The sequence below is a fragment of the Hakea prostrata genome, chromosome 1 (assembly GCF_041222555.1).
Source record: "Hakea prostrata isolate BN-2017 chromosome 1, UWA_Hpros_2, whole genome shotgun sequence".
Taxonomy (NCBI): domain Eukaryota; kingdom Viridiplantae; phylum Streptophyta; class Magnoliopsida; order Proteales; family Proteaceae; genus Hakea; species Hakea prostrata.
The window spans coordinates 26784667-26801182 of record NC_142600.1 but is presented as its reverse complement, the minus strand read 5'-3'; the positions used below and the strand labels follow the sequence as shown (position 1 = coordinate 26801182).

At 38.0% G+C, this 16516-nt stretch overlaps 1 protein-coding gene across 1 annotated transcript; it reads left to right on the top strand.

The window, feature by feature from the left end:
- The first annotated feature begins 1129 nt into the window (after positions 1-1129).
- On the top strand, positions 1130-3840 carry LOC149028531 (mavicyanin-like). The gene is made up of 2 exons (XM_089137437.1): positions 1130-1463; positions 2837-3840. The coding sequence occupies exons 1-2, from the start codon at positions 1208-1210 to the stop codon at positions 3208-3210; spliced, it is 630 nt and encodes a 209-aa protein (XP_088993563.1). The 5' UTR covers positions 1130-1207; the 3' UTR covers positions 3211-3840.
- Positions 3841-16516: the final 12676 nt, after the last annotated feature.

Sequence of the window (16516 nt, the reverse complement as noted above, 5' to 3'; positions counted from 1 at the left end):
TTCACTATGGAATCAATTATCGTATCTCTCATTCTCCTCACTTCCTCCCTACTAAACGTCTGAAAAACCCTTTTAATGGAACTTTCGTTATTCACTTTGTTACTATCGATAAACACTGAGTAACTTGTAGGTTTATCAAGCAAGAACCATTTGTACTGCTCGTAAGCTAATTTGTTCTAGAAAAAAATTGGTATGGAATAGCCACCATGCAATTGAATATGGATTGTCTCACATAGCTATCACCCCTCAGTTGCAGAATTTGGATTTCAAATTTAGGGTTTTGGTTACAAGGGTGGGGTAAAGTGTGGTTTTTGGTATTTTTTTTTTCTTCGGATTGTTAATTCCTTCATCCATTTATATGGTTGATAATAACAACGTATGGGAGTATTTTAGTCATATCACATTTATTAAATAACCTAAAGGATATTTAGGTACTTCTAGATTTTAAATTTGAATTAAGGTAATGTTAGATAATGGAGTAAGTTGCTATATGACTTAAACGTAATTTATTGCACTAAAAGAGTCAAACAATAATTTATGCTCCATTAAAAAAACCCATGATTTATTTTTCCCTTCTTTTATATAAGAGAAATAATTATTTTATACAAGATTCCAATTTATTCACTGACTCAATCCCCCTTGGGATTAAAACTCCATGTCACAAAGTGCCTGTTTTGAACTCTTTCCATATCCTGGATGGTTAAGAGTTACTTTCTTGATAATTTAGTTTTGATATATTAGGGAAGGTGTGAAGCCCAAGAAGTCTCTTACCACCTCTACATAACAGACTTATTAGGGTCTCTCATAATTGTGTTAAAAATATATCCATAAATCCACAAATTAGTTTAAAAGTAATAAATAGAATTTCCATTAATGGATGGTTTTTAGTGATCAGCTGTTCTTACTTCTTAGCCCCTCTAATGCCTTATCTAGGATTACTATTGGACAGAGTGTGATTAGTTGGATCATCAATAAGTAGTTTGAACGGTTCAACAGATCATTAAACACGAGTCTCGTGACTTTTGTCGTCTCTGGTACAGGAATAGGTCAATATTGCAAAACATTAAGGGCATTACTGTCCACTGTCGGTGGTGTGGAAATCCAAAAAATCAAGAGTTGGCGGTTGTCCGAGAAATTCTCGTGGGAAAGCTCTGTTCAACATTTTAATTCCTTTTTCTCTCCTCTCAATCCTAATCAGTATTAGTTGATGTCCCTCGCTGCTAGAACCTTCCTTGAAAAGCTCACTCACTGTCTCTCGCTGCCACGAATTGTCTCTCTGCGTTTCAGAGCCATGGCTTCAGCTCAGAAAGCTATGGTTGTGTTCTTCTTGGTTCTGGCTTCCATGAAAGTCTCCTTGGCTACTGTATATAAGGTTGGGGAATCTACTGGCTGGACAACTCTTGGAAATTACAACTACACCGCCTGGGCCGAGAGTAAGACCTTCCGTGTTGGGGATATCGTCGGTAAGCTTTGCATACTTGAAATGTTCTCTGAGGAATTTGTTTTGTTGTTTTATTTGTATACGTGAAAAGGGATTTTTCCCTGAGAAACTCATGATTTGGGTTCTTTTTCTTCTATCTTGTTTTTCATAATTTTTGTGGAATCATAGTTCTCTGTTCTTCTTCAAGTATCTCTTTGTATGTTCCCTTCCCAGTCGTGTTCTGGCATTGGTTTCTTGGCTTCTCTACTCTGTTTGCCTATGCCCTATTAAGCTTTTTGCAGATGTTTTTATTTATTTATTCTTCTATGATTTCTTGACTTTTTTGGATGAATTCTATGCTTTATAATTAATCTTCCGAGGGAATTGGAACTTGGTTTGTTTTAATGTTTATTTAATTATGTCTTTGGTATTGATTTCGAGTCTTTTGTTTCTTGATTTATCCCTTCTCTGTGGAAAAGTAGTCTTGTTCAGATCTTCTTGCAAACATTTGCTGTTCAGATTCTCTCACCGACATATCCCCTTTCTTTTCCCTTCTGAGATGAAAGTCGCTTTTGAGTGGCTGTGGTTCTACTTTTTCTTCCTCTTTAAGACAAAAGAGGGGAAAAAGGTAAGAAAAAGACTATTCGGTACTATAACCGGTAATTATATCTAGTGGCTTTCTCATGGACCTGGCTATTCCAATTGTAGAGTTTACAGTCTACTCTCTTTATAACATGTATTTGTTGGTTAAAATGTATAATTTCCTAGTGTGTCCATGGCTGAAGTCTCCATCCCCAACTTCCGCTCTTTTCACAAAAAGTATCTTGTTGTCTTCCACCACCACCACAACCTATGAACCCATGGCACTTGTCACCCAGAAGTGGCAATGTTTTATGTTTCATTCTTGTTTGTTTGTGGAGAGTAAGGAAGAAACCATCTTTAAGGTGCTCAAGTCCTAAGCCTTCTGCCTTGGTGTTTTGACACTGTTCTATCAGGTGGGTTACTTCACTCACCATTCCTTTTGGGGCTTTATATTTCTCTCCTGGTGGAAGTACACTCGGTGCCATTTATATAAACTAATTATTGTTTCTGAATATATATATGTTTTATGCTTGGTTTCGGACTTTTAAAGTAACACCTTAGTTCATCCATCTTAATAATTCTCATAGTATTTGATGACACTGACCTTTCTACCGCAAGGACAGAATGTTGTTTGAAGGTTGATTGATTTATTTATTTATTTTTGGGATGGATAAAGATTGATTTATTATTAGACTGAAAAGTGGATTTGCATAGTGAACTTCACATGATTTTCAGTAATTCTTCAGTCTCTGTGGAACTCTTGTGGTTTCTCTATTGTTTTTTTTTAATGGTAGTGCAATTTGGTGTATGATGATGATGAGGATGCATTTACAGTTTTCGAGTATCACAAGGATAGGCACAACGTATTGCGAGTGACACAAGCAAGCTATCAAAATTGCAATGCTTCATCTCCACTAGTAACCTACCATTCTGGCAATGACTCTATCCTCTTCAACAAGACTGGTCATCACTACTTCCTTTGTGGCTATCCTCAACATTGTTTGCTAGGACAGAAGGTTGATATCCACATCCCTAATAAATCTTCTATAGCCTCGTCTCCCTATGGTTCTCCTGCTGCTTCTCCATCCGAATCACCTCCAGGGTCCACTCCTAAGAGCAGTGCTCCTTATCCATCCAAGGGACTTTTGGGTAAGTTTGGGATGGCTGTGTTGGAATTATGCTTGTGTCTTTCTGTGTTTGTTTACTAGGATAGTTTGGAAATATTCTGTTAACCTATTTGGGTTTCTATTCGAGTACATTTCTTCCCCCCTTGTTTGTTTTTTTTTTTTGGGGTGATCATTCTGTTGCTTTATGTGATTGTTATTATAGTGAAAAATAATAGCAGAGTTCTTGTTCCAACTTTACCGGTTAGTGAATTGGGTTTGACAGAATCTTTACTTTCTAGTTCAGTAATCCGTGACTTGGTGTTATTATTGTGTTTGTTTCATTCATAAGCTCCTCTGATTTATCAAACCTAACCTTCCGAAAGATGATTTAAGAGCATATGACATACATTATACCATGGATTCCTATTGATACGGGAAAATTGGTACCAACCGGGTCCACCGTCGGTTCAGTATTTGACCCCGGTCGAAGACAGCCCAACCACACGGTCGGGTTTAGGCAAAGTTCCGAAAGACGTAACCCGGCCAGTCATTCAATTATAATGACTCTTGTAATGGGGCAGCATAAAACCAGAGTAGTAGGCTGGTTCTGCTAATGGGCCTAAGCTACTTAAATTCAGTATTAGTAAGTTCGTAAGTATTGTTAAGATTAATTACTCATAATTAAGTTATTGGGCTCAACTGAGACGCATTCGATTAATCATGTCTCTATGGACACAATATGCCGAGGGTACCCTTTAATGCCAATGGAGTCCTTGGTGTTCTTTTTGGATCCTCCTCTTGAGGTGGAGGAGATCCTCCAAGCAGATTCCTCAGGCTTTTCCAATGAGTTGTTCTTTTGCTATGGGTCTATAAATCCTGTCTATGTACCCAATAAAAAAAAAAGTTACTGGGGGTGAGTCTCCTAAGTTGTTTAATTCGTTGATTTGGGTTTTCACTCCCGTTATGTCTCTTTTATAACTTGTAGAAAGAGATATTTATCAGCATTGGATAAAAAGATTAAAATATCGGTATCAAGTATTGTACTAAGGTAATTTTAAGAGACATATGCAACCGTCAAAATCCAAGCACTTGTGATTTATCAAACCCAACTGTTTGAAAGATGATAAAAACATATTATATTATAGCATGGACATTTGCAATATTATAATTTCCCTTTTGCTAAGCATGGGTTAACACTTGTATCTAAAGCCCCCCTATTGAATAGCATCGACCGAATTGAAAGAGCTATAAATCTAGCTTCAAGGTAGATTGAAAAAAGTGTTCGTTAACCCTAGTGTTTCACCTTGGGTAGCTTTCGTAAGGAGTCGGGATCATCTCCCCATCAGGGGGAGCACAGAGTGCTACCTGACGGCTTCCCAACCACAAAAATAGTGGGGCCCACAGGTAAAAAACACATTTTTGAGATGATCTCGACTCGGATCTATTTGATCACCGCTAAAGTTCTAAAAGACATTATCACTGGGTCAATCATCCAATTATATGACTGTTGTAATGGACATTGCTAAATTCAGTATTAATGGGTTCTTACCTGTAGTTAAGTTTACTCATAATTGATTACCAAAAAAAAAAAAAGTTTACTCACAATTAAGTTATTGCACTCGATTGAGAGCTGCTTGATCAATGATGTTCATATGAACATTAGTACAATCACTTATTGGATGTAGAAGGTCCCTTTTAAGGGTAAAAGAGTCTTTGGTGTTCTTTTTGGATCCTTCAAGCAACTTCCTTAGACTTTTCCAATGAGTGGTTGTTCTTTTTCTTCTGGTCTATGACCCCATTTATGTACCTAAAACTTACAAAAAAATGTTATTGGGTTCACGTTTCCTAAGTTTTTTAATTCATTGATTTGGGTTTTCACTCACTCATATCTCTTTATCACATGTGGAAGGAATATTTATCAGCATTTGATACAAAAGGTTTAAGTATCATATCATACTAGTTAGGTGATTTTAGGAGACGTATGTGACTGTGAAAATGTTAAGATATTAAGGGAGTCTCTTGATTTGTAGGGCTCCATAAAACAAAAATGACGGATAAAACATCACTCATTGTGGGGTTCTTGTTCTTACACACATTTTGAGATTTTCTTTTGGTGGAAAAAGATCATAGCACTAATTGATGGACGTGTCTCCATCTTTAGGGTTTAAAAAGAGAAATCATAGCACTAATTGGTAATGTAAACCAAACACCAACTCCATGAGATTAAGAACGTGAACTGGAGGAGTCTAATGCACAACATTATTTATGAAACGTAATGCGTTAAAAGAAAATCTTCACGAAACAATAAACTATAATTTTCACCTTGCAATACATGAAGATGATCCAGACTTGTCAATTAGTGCATGATCATTACTTTTTTTAGGACAAATTCCTTGATTTTATGGTATTTTAAAAAAAAAACTACTTGATGACTTTACTTAAAAGAGATTATATATGGTTAGATTTTAATTTTAGAACTATTTACCTAATACCTATTTTATTATTTTTTTTAAAATAATTTATTCTTACATTATGATTCGCCAATCATCAGCTTTTAAATGTCTCTTTAGAATCCAATTTGAATTTATCGCAACCATTTTTTTTTTTTTTACCTTTTTTGGAATTTAAGAATAAATTATAAAAACATGAGGATTAGTAACAAAGTTGGAAAAGTAAATAGCTCAAGGTTTCTACCCAAAAAAAAAACCTCAAGGCAATTGGTTTGTTGGATCCTCATTGTGTGGGGAGTGTAGAAGGTTTGGTCAAATTGTGGAGGAGATTAGAGCTTATTTCTTATCTTTGAAGCGAGAATCATATTAAGTGTGGTCACATTGGGCGTGCTGCTAATAAGGCTTTGGATTGGATTTTCAAGATGTCGCTTGACCCTGATTACACGTGGAGGTTCTTGTTTTTCGGGTTTCGAGGAGATTCTTTAGGTAGACTATGATGCTTGAGCTTTCTCGTTTTCCTTTGGGTCACTGATCCCGTTTTTTGTACCAAAATTATTAAAAGAAGGATTAAAGAAGCACAAGGATTAAAATTTTAGAGTAAATTCCTAACAAATTTTTCCTGAAAATATGAGTAATGGCTACTAACTTTTGGGAGTAAATTATAAAGAAAAAAGCTACAAAAGTATAATTTCGGAAATTTTGATCAAATTTTTTGTTAGGTTGAAATGATAGACATTGTTTACCAAAAAAAAAAGAAATGATAGACATTAAAATAAAGATTAGGTAAAATTTTGTTGGGCTAGTTTTCCAACTAAATGGGGTTGGGCCAGTTGGCTATATAGATATTTGCCTTCTAATTAGTTCTTTGAGGCCATGTTAGGCACAAGGTTTATATTATGATTTCTCCCTTTTTTTTTTGGTAGGAAGTAAATTTCTTTATTGAAAAGAAAAACTTCTATTACAAATCCTAACGTATCAAAAAGTAAAAGCTTGTAAATAAGGGGGGAGGGGTGTTGATCGTTAAGAAGGCTTCTTGGGTGAGAGCGCTTTCTTTAGCTAAAGAATCCGCCACCATGTTTGCTTCACGTAGGACGTGTCTGAAGGAGATAGTCTCGAAAGATTCCTTGAGGTGAAGGACATCAGCAATGATTGGATAAACCTTCCAGGGTGCATCTAATAGGTGATTTTGTAAGATACAAATGATGGGTTGATTATTTGACTCTACCTCTATCTTGGGCAATTTGAAGTCAATTGCCCAGATTAAGGCTTGTCGAATGGCTAGAGCTTCAACTTTTAGGATGTCTTGGGCTTCAATGCTGTGACCGAAATAGAAAAGCATATGACCTTGGTGATCTCTGGCTATACCCCCATATCCCGCAACTTTTTGAGCCTAGAAAAGAGAGCCATCAACATTTAACTTTATTTGGGAAGGAATGGATGCCTCCCACTTAATGGGTTTATCGCTTTTCTTCGGAAGATTTGTATGAGTTTTCTGACAGTAGAATTGAATTCCTTTCCAGATTTGGAAGATTGTCTAATATGTAGATGGCTGATCAGTTGAGTCTATCAATTTGGTGTAAGCTTTCCAAAGTAACCAAAGAGCGGTTAAACTAGAAAGTGTACTCTCTGTTTCTGTGCCTTCATGCCATTGATTGACCAATTGCATTACTTTATCCACTAGAATTCCTTCAGTTGCCATAATAGAGGAGGGAAAATTTTGCCAAACGACTTTCGCGACCGGACATTGGATGAAGATGTGATCAGGTGTTGTGTTTCCCTCTCCACATTGAAGACATAGAGGTAAGCATGAGCAACCTCTCAGAAGTAACAATGAAATAGTTGGTAATTTGTTATGCAAAACTTTCCATAGAAAATGAATGGCTCTTTGAATTAGTGGCAATTTTCGGAGTGTGTTCCAGACGACATACTTTTGTGTTAGATGATGAGTGATTGGCCATGCCGATTTGACTGTGAATTTTCCAGAAGTGGTTCCATGCCAAGTTAGACTGTCTACTTGTGATGTTAGGGGAATTGGTATTGTGAGAATCTTGTTGACCATGTCTGGTGGCCACCACTGATGCAATATAGTTCTATTCCAAGAATGAATACAAGAATCGATGAGTTGTTCCACCTTTGTTGGGGTGAGGTGGGCAAAGGGGTTATAGCCAATGTCTAGATCTGTATTTGGAATCCAGTGATTTTTCCATGGATTGATTGCTTGTCCATCTCCTATTTGCCACATGATTCCTTTTTTTGGTAGATCTCATCCCATCAACAGTGATTTCCATCCCCAGGAATCTGATTTAGTTGGGAGAACATCCAAGAAGGAGAAATTGGTATTAACAACAAATGACCCCACAGTGATTAAGGATTTTGAAGTAGATCCCATGCCTTCCGAGACAGAAGAGCTCGGTTAAAATCATTTAGATTTCGGAGGTTCACACCCCCTACATCTTTTGGTGAGCAGACAATATGCTAGTCAATAGTGTGTATCTATTGCTTTTCTCCATTGCGCCAAAAGAACGCTCTCATTTTCTTCTCCAAATCTTTTATGATAGAGAGTGGCAGGTGAAAGCAGGACATATAGTGAGAAGGCAGTGCTGCTAGATTAAAAAAGATTTTCCTGGAGAAGCCAGACACTTGGATTTCCAATCTTACATCCGATTGTTGACTCGTTCAAGGAGAGTTGTACAATGTTTTCGTTTCAATTTTCCTAGAAAGAGAAGAATCCCCAAATAGATATCATCAATGGATGTTGGGGAAATATGAAACTGTGTTAACAGATCTTTGTTGTTTTTCTTCATTGCGCAAAAAGAATGCTCTCATTTTCTTCTCCAAATCTTCTATGATAGAGAGTGGCAGGTGAAAGTAGGACATATAGTGAGAAGGCAGTGCTGCTAGATTAAAAATGATTTCCCCGAAGAAGCCAGATATTTGGATTTCCACCTTGTAGCTGATCATTGACTCGTTCAAGGAGAGTTATACAATGTTTTCATTTCAATTTTCCTGGAAAGAGAAGAATCCCCAAATAGATATCATCAATGGATGTTGGGGAAATATGAAACTGTGTTAACAAATCTCTTTTCACCACTGTTGGTGTGTTTGGACTATAATGTGTTCTTGTTTTTCTAGTATTCAGTTCTTGACCTGAGAGCTCACAATATTCACTGATGACCTGAACAAAAGTTTTTGCTTCCTTTTTTGTAGCTTGTCCAAACAAAATTATATCATCCACAAAGACTAGATGTGAGAGTCTCTCCCCTCCTTTGTTAAGTTGTATGCCTTTTAACTTCTTGTTTTGGATGTGCAATTCCATGTGAGAAGTCAGGAGCTCCGCACATAACACAAATAAATAAGAAGATAAAGGATCGCCTTGTCTTAGTCCTCGTGAGGGTTTGAAAGACTAAGTGGGTGAACCATTGACCAGAGGGGTGTAGGTCACAATTGTGACACAGAACATGACCCATTGGATCCATTTATCCGGAAAACCATATTGCCTTCAATGTCTGTTCAAGAAAACTCCATTCTAGCATGTCATATGCCTTGCTCATATCCAGTTTGACCGCCATGATTCCTTTTTTCTTATGTTTGCATCAGTGTATTTTGTTTATTAATTCACGAGCAATCAGAATATTATCTTGGATGTGTTTTCCTTTGACGAACCCATTTTGTTGAAAGGAGATTAGGTTGGGGAGGATCTTCTTCAGGCGATTGACCATGATTTTGGAGATAATTTTGTGAGTCATGTTGCACAGGCTTATAGGTCTGAAGTCTCCTACTGTTTCTAGAGAGTCTACTTTTGGTATCAAGGACAAAAAGGTAAGAGTTGTGAATCTTGGAGAAGGCACCGGTGTCGAAGAAGCAAAAAACCATGGCTTGTACATCAGATTTAATCGTTTCCCATCCCTTTTGGTAAAAGATTCCTGGGAAACCATCTGGTCCTGGAGAATTAAGGCCATTAGCATTAAAGACGGCGGTCCTAATCTCTTCTTCATTGGGTGGATGTAACATCCATTGCCGATCTGAGTCTGAAAGTCTGTTTTTGATTGGGTTGGAATAATCAGAATTCCTTCTTGGTGAAGAAGAGGTATACAGACTTTTTAAGTGCATTTTGAAGGCTTTCACAATATTCTGAAAAGCTAATAATTGGAGACCATTTTGTTTGATGGATCTAATTCGATTTCGAGCCCTTCTTACCAACATGCTTTGATAAAAGAATCTTGTATTCTATCTCCAAGGAGTTTCTAGTTTAGGCATGCTTTTTGTTGCCATTTTTCTGCTTGCTGATGAAGCACCAGTTTTAATTTTGCCAACAAGTGATTTTCTTCTACGAACCACTGCTCTGTCCTAAGTTTAGTGGGTAATTGCTCATGCTGGGATATTTCTTGTCTTAGCCTTTCTTCTTTAAAATCTAGATTCTTCACTATAGTATTTGTCACACTCCACCCACCGATCCGTCATCCCGAATCCTGGGTTCCCATCTGGTTCGTGCAATCCTACAACTGTTAGCTATTATGATAATTTTTCTCTGTTTACCATATTTATCTCCTTCTTTATTCTCTTTTGATTATTTTCCCCTCTGCTTTCTCTTGGTCCCCCCTCTTCCTTCTCTCTTCTCCCTTCTTCTTTCTTTTTTCTCCTCCTCCTTTGTCCTCTCCTCTTCTTCTTTTTCCCTCTGTCCTCCTCTTCCCTTCTTCTCTTCCCCCCCTTCTTTCTTTTTTCTTTTTTTTTTCTCCTCTCTTCTGTCTCTTGTGCCCTTTCTCCTCTTCTTTGGCGTCTCTCCTCTTCCCTCCCTCTCCTCTTTGTTCTCTTTTTGTGTCTTCCTGTTGGGGTTGGTCCCCTCTCTCCTCCCTTGTTTCCTTGTTCTTGTCGTCTTTCTCGTCTCTTGTCCGTTTTCCCCTCCGCCTGTGCTCTGTTGTTCTCCTTCCCCCTTGTGGTCCTCTGGGCTCTTTGGCCCCTTCTTCCCTTCTCCCTTTGCGTTCTCCTGTCCTCTCCGGGTCTTTCCCGGTCTTGGTTCCTGGCCCTTTCTTTTTCCCCTCCTCTTTGTGTTGGGCCTCTTGCTCCCCCACTCTCCTTCGCTTTCCCCCGTGTGTCTCTGGTCTCTCCCCTTCTAGCTGCCCTTTGTTTGTTCGGCCGCCCTGTCTCCCTCCGCCTCCTTTGGTTCCTTCTGCCCGGGCTTCCCCTTCTTCCCTTCCCACCCTCTGTATTGTCCTGGCTGTCCCCCCCTGTTCGGTGTTTTTTCTCCTCTCCCTCCTTCCTTTCATCACTTTTTCGCGACCTCGTTTCTTTTGCTTCATTTTACGCATTCCCTTCTGCTCTTCTTGTCTCCTCTTACACTGTTTGTTAGTTTTCCTCACCTTTTCTTTATTCTTCCTCCAATGATCATTTCATTCTCCTTGTGACTAGATATTTAACCTTTCTGCATTTATCCTTGCCATTTGGTTTCATTATCCTTCTTCCCCCCCTCTCTGTTTGTGTTTTCACCTCACTGTTGGTCCTTTTCCCAACTCTTTATATGCCTTTGGTCTTTGCGGATCCTCTCCTTCAATTTTATTATTTGACCTCTGCCCCTTTGGCTCTCTTTCCCCCGGGTGCCTGGTCTTCTTCTTTGCGGGTCTTACCCCTCGGACTTTTTTCATCTAGGGTCCTATCTTTTCCCTTTCCGATCCCTCGGATATCACTCCCCACTGGGACATCTGCCCTGCCTCCCTTCCCTTTCGATTCCTCGGGAATACTCCTTTGTACTTCTAACCTTTCTTGATTTTGCGTTCTCCCCCTTCAGATTCGCTCCTCTCTTTCGTTTCTCCTTTTCTCCGCCTCCGCCTCTTTCTAGCCTCTGAGTTTCGGTGAGTCTTAGGTTTATCCGATTTCCATTTTGCCCCTATGATAGGGTGGTTGGTTCACCTCGCTCAAACTTCGGTCCGTTGACCCCCAAACGAACTCCGATTTTGATGATCTTTGGCTCGTTGGAAAGGTCTTTCGACGATCTTCGATTTGGTACATTATTTGCGTCAATCAGATTCTCCATCACTGATCTAAAGATATTCCAAAATTACCCTTTTTACACTATCGAGACTAATCTTCTCTCTTCACTTAAACTTTAGGAGAGTTTTTGAGTCATTATAAGGGTCATCTACCAACATTTGTTCAATTTCCAATCCTTCGGGCTCGAATTGAATGGTCCACAATTGTCGCCGAATCAAGGCCCAGGTTCTCGGTCTTAAAACCACGGGTTAAAGGGGTAGAAATCTGGGGGATTTCACAGTATTATTCCAATGCTTTAAACTCTAGGAGAAAGATTCCAGTTTTCTTGTCAAAGAATAAGAGGGAGATCCAGTGATGTGAGAACTCCAAGAATTGTGAAGTAGCTATTCATATGATTCCTCTTGTGTCCAAAAATTTTCAAATTTGAAAGGACAATGATATATACTTGGCAATTTTTCCATATTGAGAAGCAATGCTTTGTGGCCAAAATGGGCCATAGTAAGATGTTTCACACTAGCTTATGGGAATTTAGAAAACTATTCCAAATTGCAAAGAAACCTGTCCAATAAGCCTTCAATGCGATTCGTTCCTTTCTATTTGTTTGTCCAAGTGAATTTGGATCCAATAGTTGGGAGACTGAGCATATTAAAATCACATAAGAACTTTTGCATAGGACAGAGAAGCGCATCTGGAATAGGCCTACCTCCATTTTTGTCCGATGATGATAGATATGAATTCCAGTCTCCTTCGATAATCCAAAGTTTATCAATGAAAGAAGCCAAGTTTTCTAAAGTTTGCCACTGATATTTCTGGATAGATAGAACAGAGCTCAAATACACACCAATATAAATACCATAAATTGTTAGAATCTCCACACAATAGGTGCACACACCAAGACGAACACCAAATCACATCAACTTTCATAGATGCACACCAACAAAACATTAGACCTCCCGCTTTGCCTATTGGCGGGACCAAAACAAACTGACTACAATCCCATTGAGTACATAGCTTGGGAAATCCCCTGGATTTCTACCTCTTTAACCCGTGGTTTCAAGACCGAGAACCCGGGCCTCGAGTTGACGACAACTGTGGGCCATTCAAGTCTAGCCCGAAGGATTGGAAATGGAACCAATGTTGGTGGATGACCCTTGTGATGACTCAACAACTCTCCTAGAGTTTAAGTGAAGAGAGAAGTTTAATCATGTTGGGGTAAAAAAGGTGATTTTAGAACATTCATAGATTGGCGATGAAGAATCCAATTGACACGAATAAGGTATCAAATCGAAGATCATCGAAAGACCTTTCCAACTAGCCAAATATCACTGAATTTGGAGTCCGTTTGGGGGTCCAACCACGGACGGTAAGTTGGGCCGTTTGGGTGAACCAACCTCCACCCCCATTTTTTGTTTAGGGGCAAAAATGGAATTTCGGGTTTTAAGCCCTATTTTATGTTTTAATTTATCCGTAACCACATTTCTTTATGCAAGAACGAGTTTGTGGCTATGGGAAGAGGAGAAACCAAGGAGAAGAGTGGTTTCCATCCTTTCAAAGGTGCTCTGCGACTCAGATCATTGCGGGAACGTTGAAGGAAGTGAAAATTCTTAAACCCTTTTCTTTAATTACAATTGGTGGGAGTTTTATCTTCTCTTATTTCGTGGAGATTTTGAAAGGGAAGGGTGTTAGGTATCTTGGATGCTTTTGTTTTCTTGTATTAATGTTTCCCTGGAGTATGGGAGTAATAGTATGTTCCCTTGTAAAAGATTTCGAAATTTGACTCTCCGGGTCACCCACGGGTGATTTAGGAGAACCAACTTAGGGCTTTTTGATATAAATTAAATTGGATCGAATTGAAGGAACCCGTAGGATCCTTTTGCTGCCAATTAGACTTTCCTAAAGTTTTGTTTTGATATAGACTTCGAATTTGTGGCGAATTAGAGATCATTCACTAGTAAGGTTGAGAACTACCCTTTTTAACCTAGTTTTCAGATTTGAATTTTTGTGGGAAGATTTTGGGATATCCTTTGAAACCCAAATTGACTCTATTTTGTGATAATTATTTCTTTTGCATAAATAAGTTTATGTATCTTATATCTTTAGTCACCAAGCTGTGGGAAGGAATTACTGAACTTTGGAGAAAAGAATATAGTTGGAAGGTGAGGAATATACTTAACTTTATCTTGCATGTTTAATTATGTTAATTAGTTTTTTTTATAATTGATATCTTGATTTGCTTTAGTATTATCTTGTTATTATGTCTTCTATTTTTTAATAACTTTGAATGGTGATATGAGAATGGATGAGATGGATGAGATTGAATGGATTGAGTTTTTCTTGTTGAATCCTAAATTATTGATATGAAATATATAGATGATGTTGAATTAAATTACTCATTTTATTTTATGCTGCTTATGAGGGTTGTGGGTTCGCCCATTGCTCTAGTGACTTTATATGATTGCTTAGGTTGTGATTGGGGAATGGGGAATGTCCTTTTGGCATTTCTGCCATAGGATACCAGAGGATGTGGTATGTGACGCATTCCTATGGTGCCCTTGGCGCTTTCCCTTGATTCCGATTGACATACCTAGGGCATGTCTAGAAATGTTGGGTTAGGTGACCTCATGAGTACTACTACCCTTTCAGCAGGGATATTGAAGTTGATTAACCTGTGATGTTAATGGCTGAGTCCTGTGTGTTAAGAAGGCCCACTATCATTATAGAGATGTAGGGTTGCATATAATAGATAAGGGGTTTATGGGCGCTCAAGATCGGTAACCAACCCGTGAGAGGACATGGAGATTATCCTGTCCATTATATGTGGATGACCACTGGGTTAAGGAATGTGATCTAACAGATGCCTCCCGTTGAGGATTCCATTCGTAGGTGGGAAGGTATTGAACCAACAGAGCACTAGTGAGGGGAAGTATCCGGACCATATGTAGTACGGGACTATATGACTTTGCATTGGGCCTAGGATTATCTTTGACACGCACCAGATCTTATACCAATGGTGATGTGAGAGAGTGGTGATCTAATCCCCAACCATGGCTTGGCAGGACTTTACCCAACAACCGCGAAGAACCCAACAGAAGTGCTTGAGTGCCGTGAGGGTAGAGTGACTGAGATCGCCCAAAGAAGACTGGCGTATGACTTAATGTGTGTCTACCATAGATACTTCATGATAGAGTTAGGAGCATAATATCATAATCATTCATATATCATATCATTATCATTATTTATAGTATTGATACTCATGTTATATGTGTGGTGTAGAAATCTTGTGAATGAATGTGTGATATGATGTTGAGTTGACCTCACTAAGTTCAATTCATTTTTATATGTCTTTTTCTATTAAATTATACTGCAGGTTATGAGAACTTCTTCCAAATGGAGGATTCCTTGCTGGCATATCTTCTTAAAGGAGTGACCGAAGAAGAAGTGGATGCACATGGAGCTTCATGTCAGTGTTAAAACTGACCTTATGGGGTTGGATTCTATTAGAAACTTAGTTTAGTTTAGTTTTCCGCTGCATTGAAAATTATCCTTTTTCTTTTCAAAACTCTGATATTATACTTTTTGTTTTGAAGTAATGGATGATTGTATTCATTATTTATGTTTTGATAACTTTATATTTGAAACTTGATTTGTTCTTGTCCATTTGATTTTACTATATCATATATTGTGTGGAATTATCACTGAACCTAGATCTTGCGGTGTATTAGCCCCACGGGTATTCGGGTATGACCGGATCCGGTTGGTTGGGGTGTGACATAGCTTACTAACATTAACTGAAACAGATTTAACTTCGGAAAGGAAAACAAATTGGGGCCTATGTTTCTTCAATAAGACATCAGTTCCTTCTCTCAAAGGTTGTCTTAGATCTGTCCCTAATTCTTCACTAAATTATTAATAAAAATTATTTTATCAAAAATTGGATAAATTATTTTAATGATTAAAGTCACAAAAACAAATAATGAGGTGGTTATTTTAGGCCTTGTTTGGTTATCTGAATCCAAGGATTTGAAGTCCTTGGATTCATGAATCAAAGATTTATACCTGTTTGGTTGTAAAACATCCTTGGATTCATGAAAACCAGGGATTTTACTCTCTCTCTTTTTCCCCTAAAAATGTGAATTAAGTCATTCTTGGGTATTGGGTGAAATCCATGGATTCTACCTTAAATATAAAATGGATGAAATTTATGGATTCACGTTGAATAATCTGATGGAACTCTATAAACTTCGATAGATTTGCGGCTAACCAAACAATTAATTTTTTTTGAACAATGAATCCTTAGATTTGAAATTGCATTTCATTTCAAATCCCTAGATTTATGTAATGAAAAAATGAGAAGATAATTGACATCAAAAACAAGGAGAGGGAGCCCTTAATTGATTGGAACTTTTATGTGTTTGTCTTTCAAAATAACGTATAATCTCCAAGATGGGATTTTTATTTATTAAAAAATAAATTATATTTAATTACTTTTAAAATTGAAATTAAATTAATGATTATTAATAGAAGGATGACCAAGAATCAGGTTGGTTAGAGAGTGAAATTGAGTAAGGAGATTAGAGGGTGGGAAGTAGAGGAAGTTGAAGATAACTCCCTGTTAAGTTCTTGAAAGGTAGGTATAACCTCAGCCACCATTGCTTTTCTTGGCCGTAGTGAAAAATCTTGTAGAGTGGTCAACCTAGTTCCTATTGCGAGTATCCAGAATCGAACCAGAAAGATGTTTATTTCCCATTCCCTACTTTTCGGACGACCATCGCCTTAAACTTGGGGAGAATGCTAGTAAGGTTATTCCATATCCAGGATCCCTTCCTTGTGGAGACTTTGGGATAAAAAAGAGATTTACCCTTAAAGTGTCTTTGTTTGAAGATTCTAGCCACAATGCTTATGGATTAGTGAGAAGTCTCCATCCCTATTTCAGTAGTAGTGCTAAGTTGTAATCCTTTATTTTCTTAAAACCT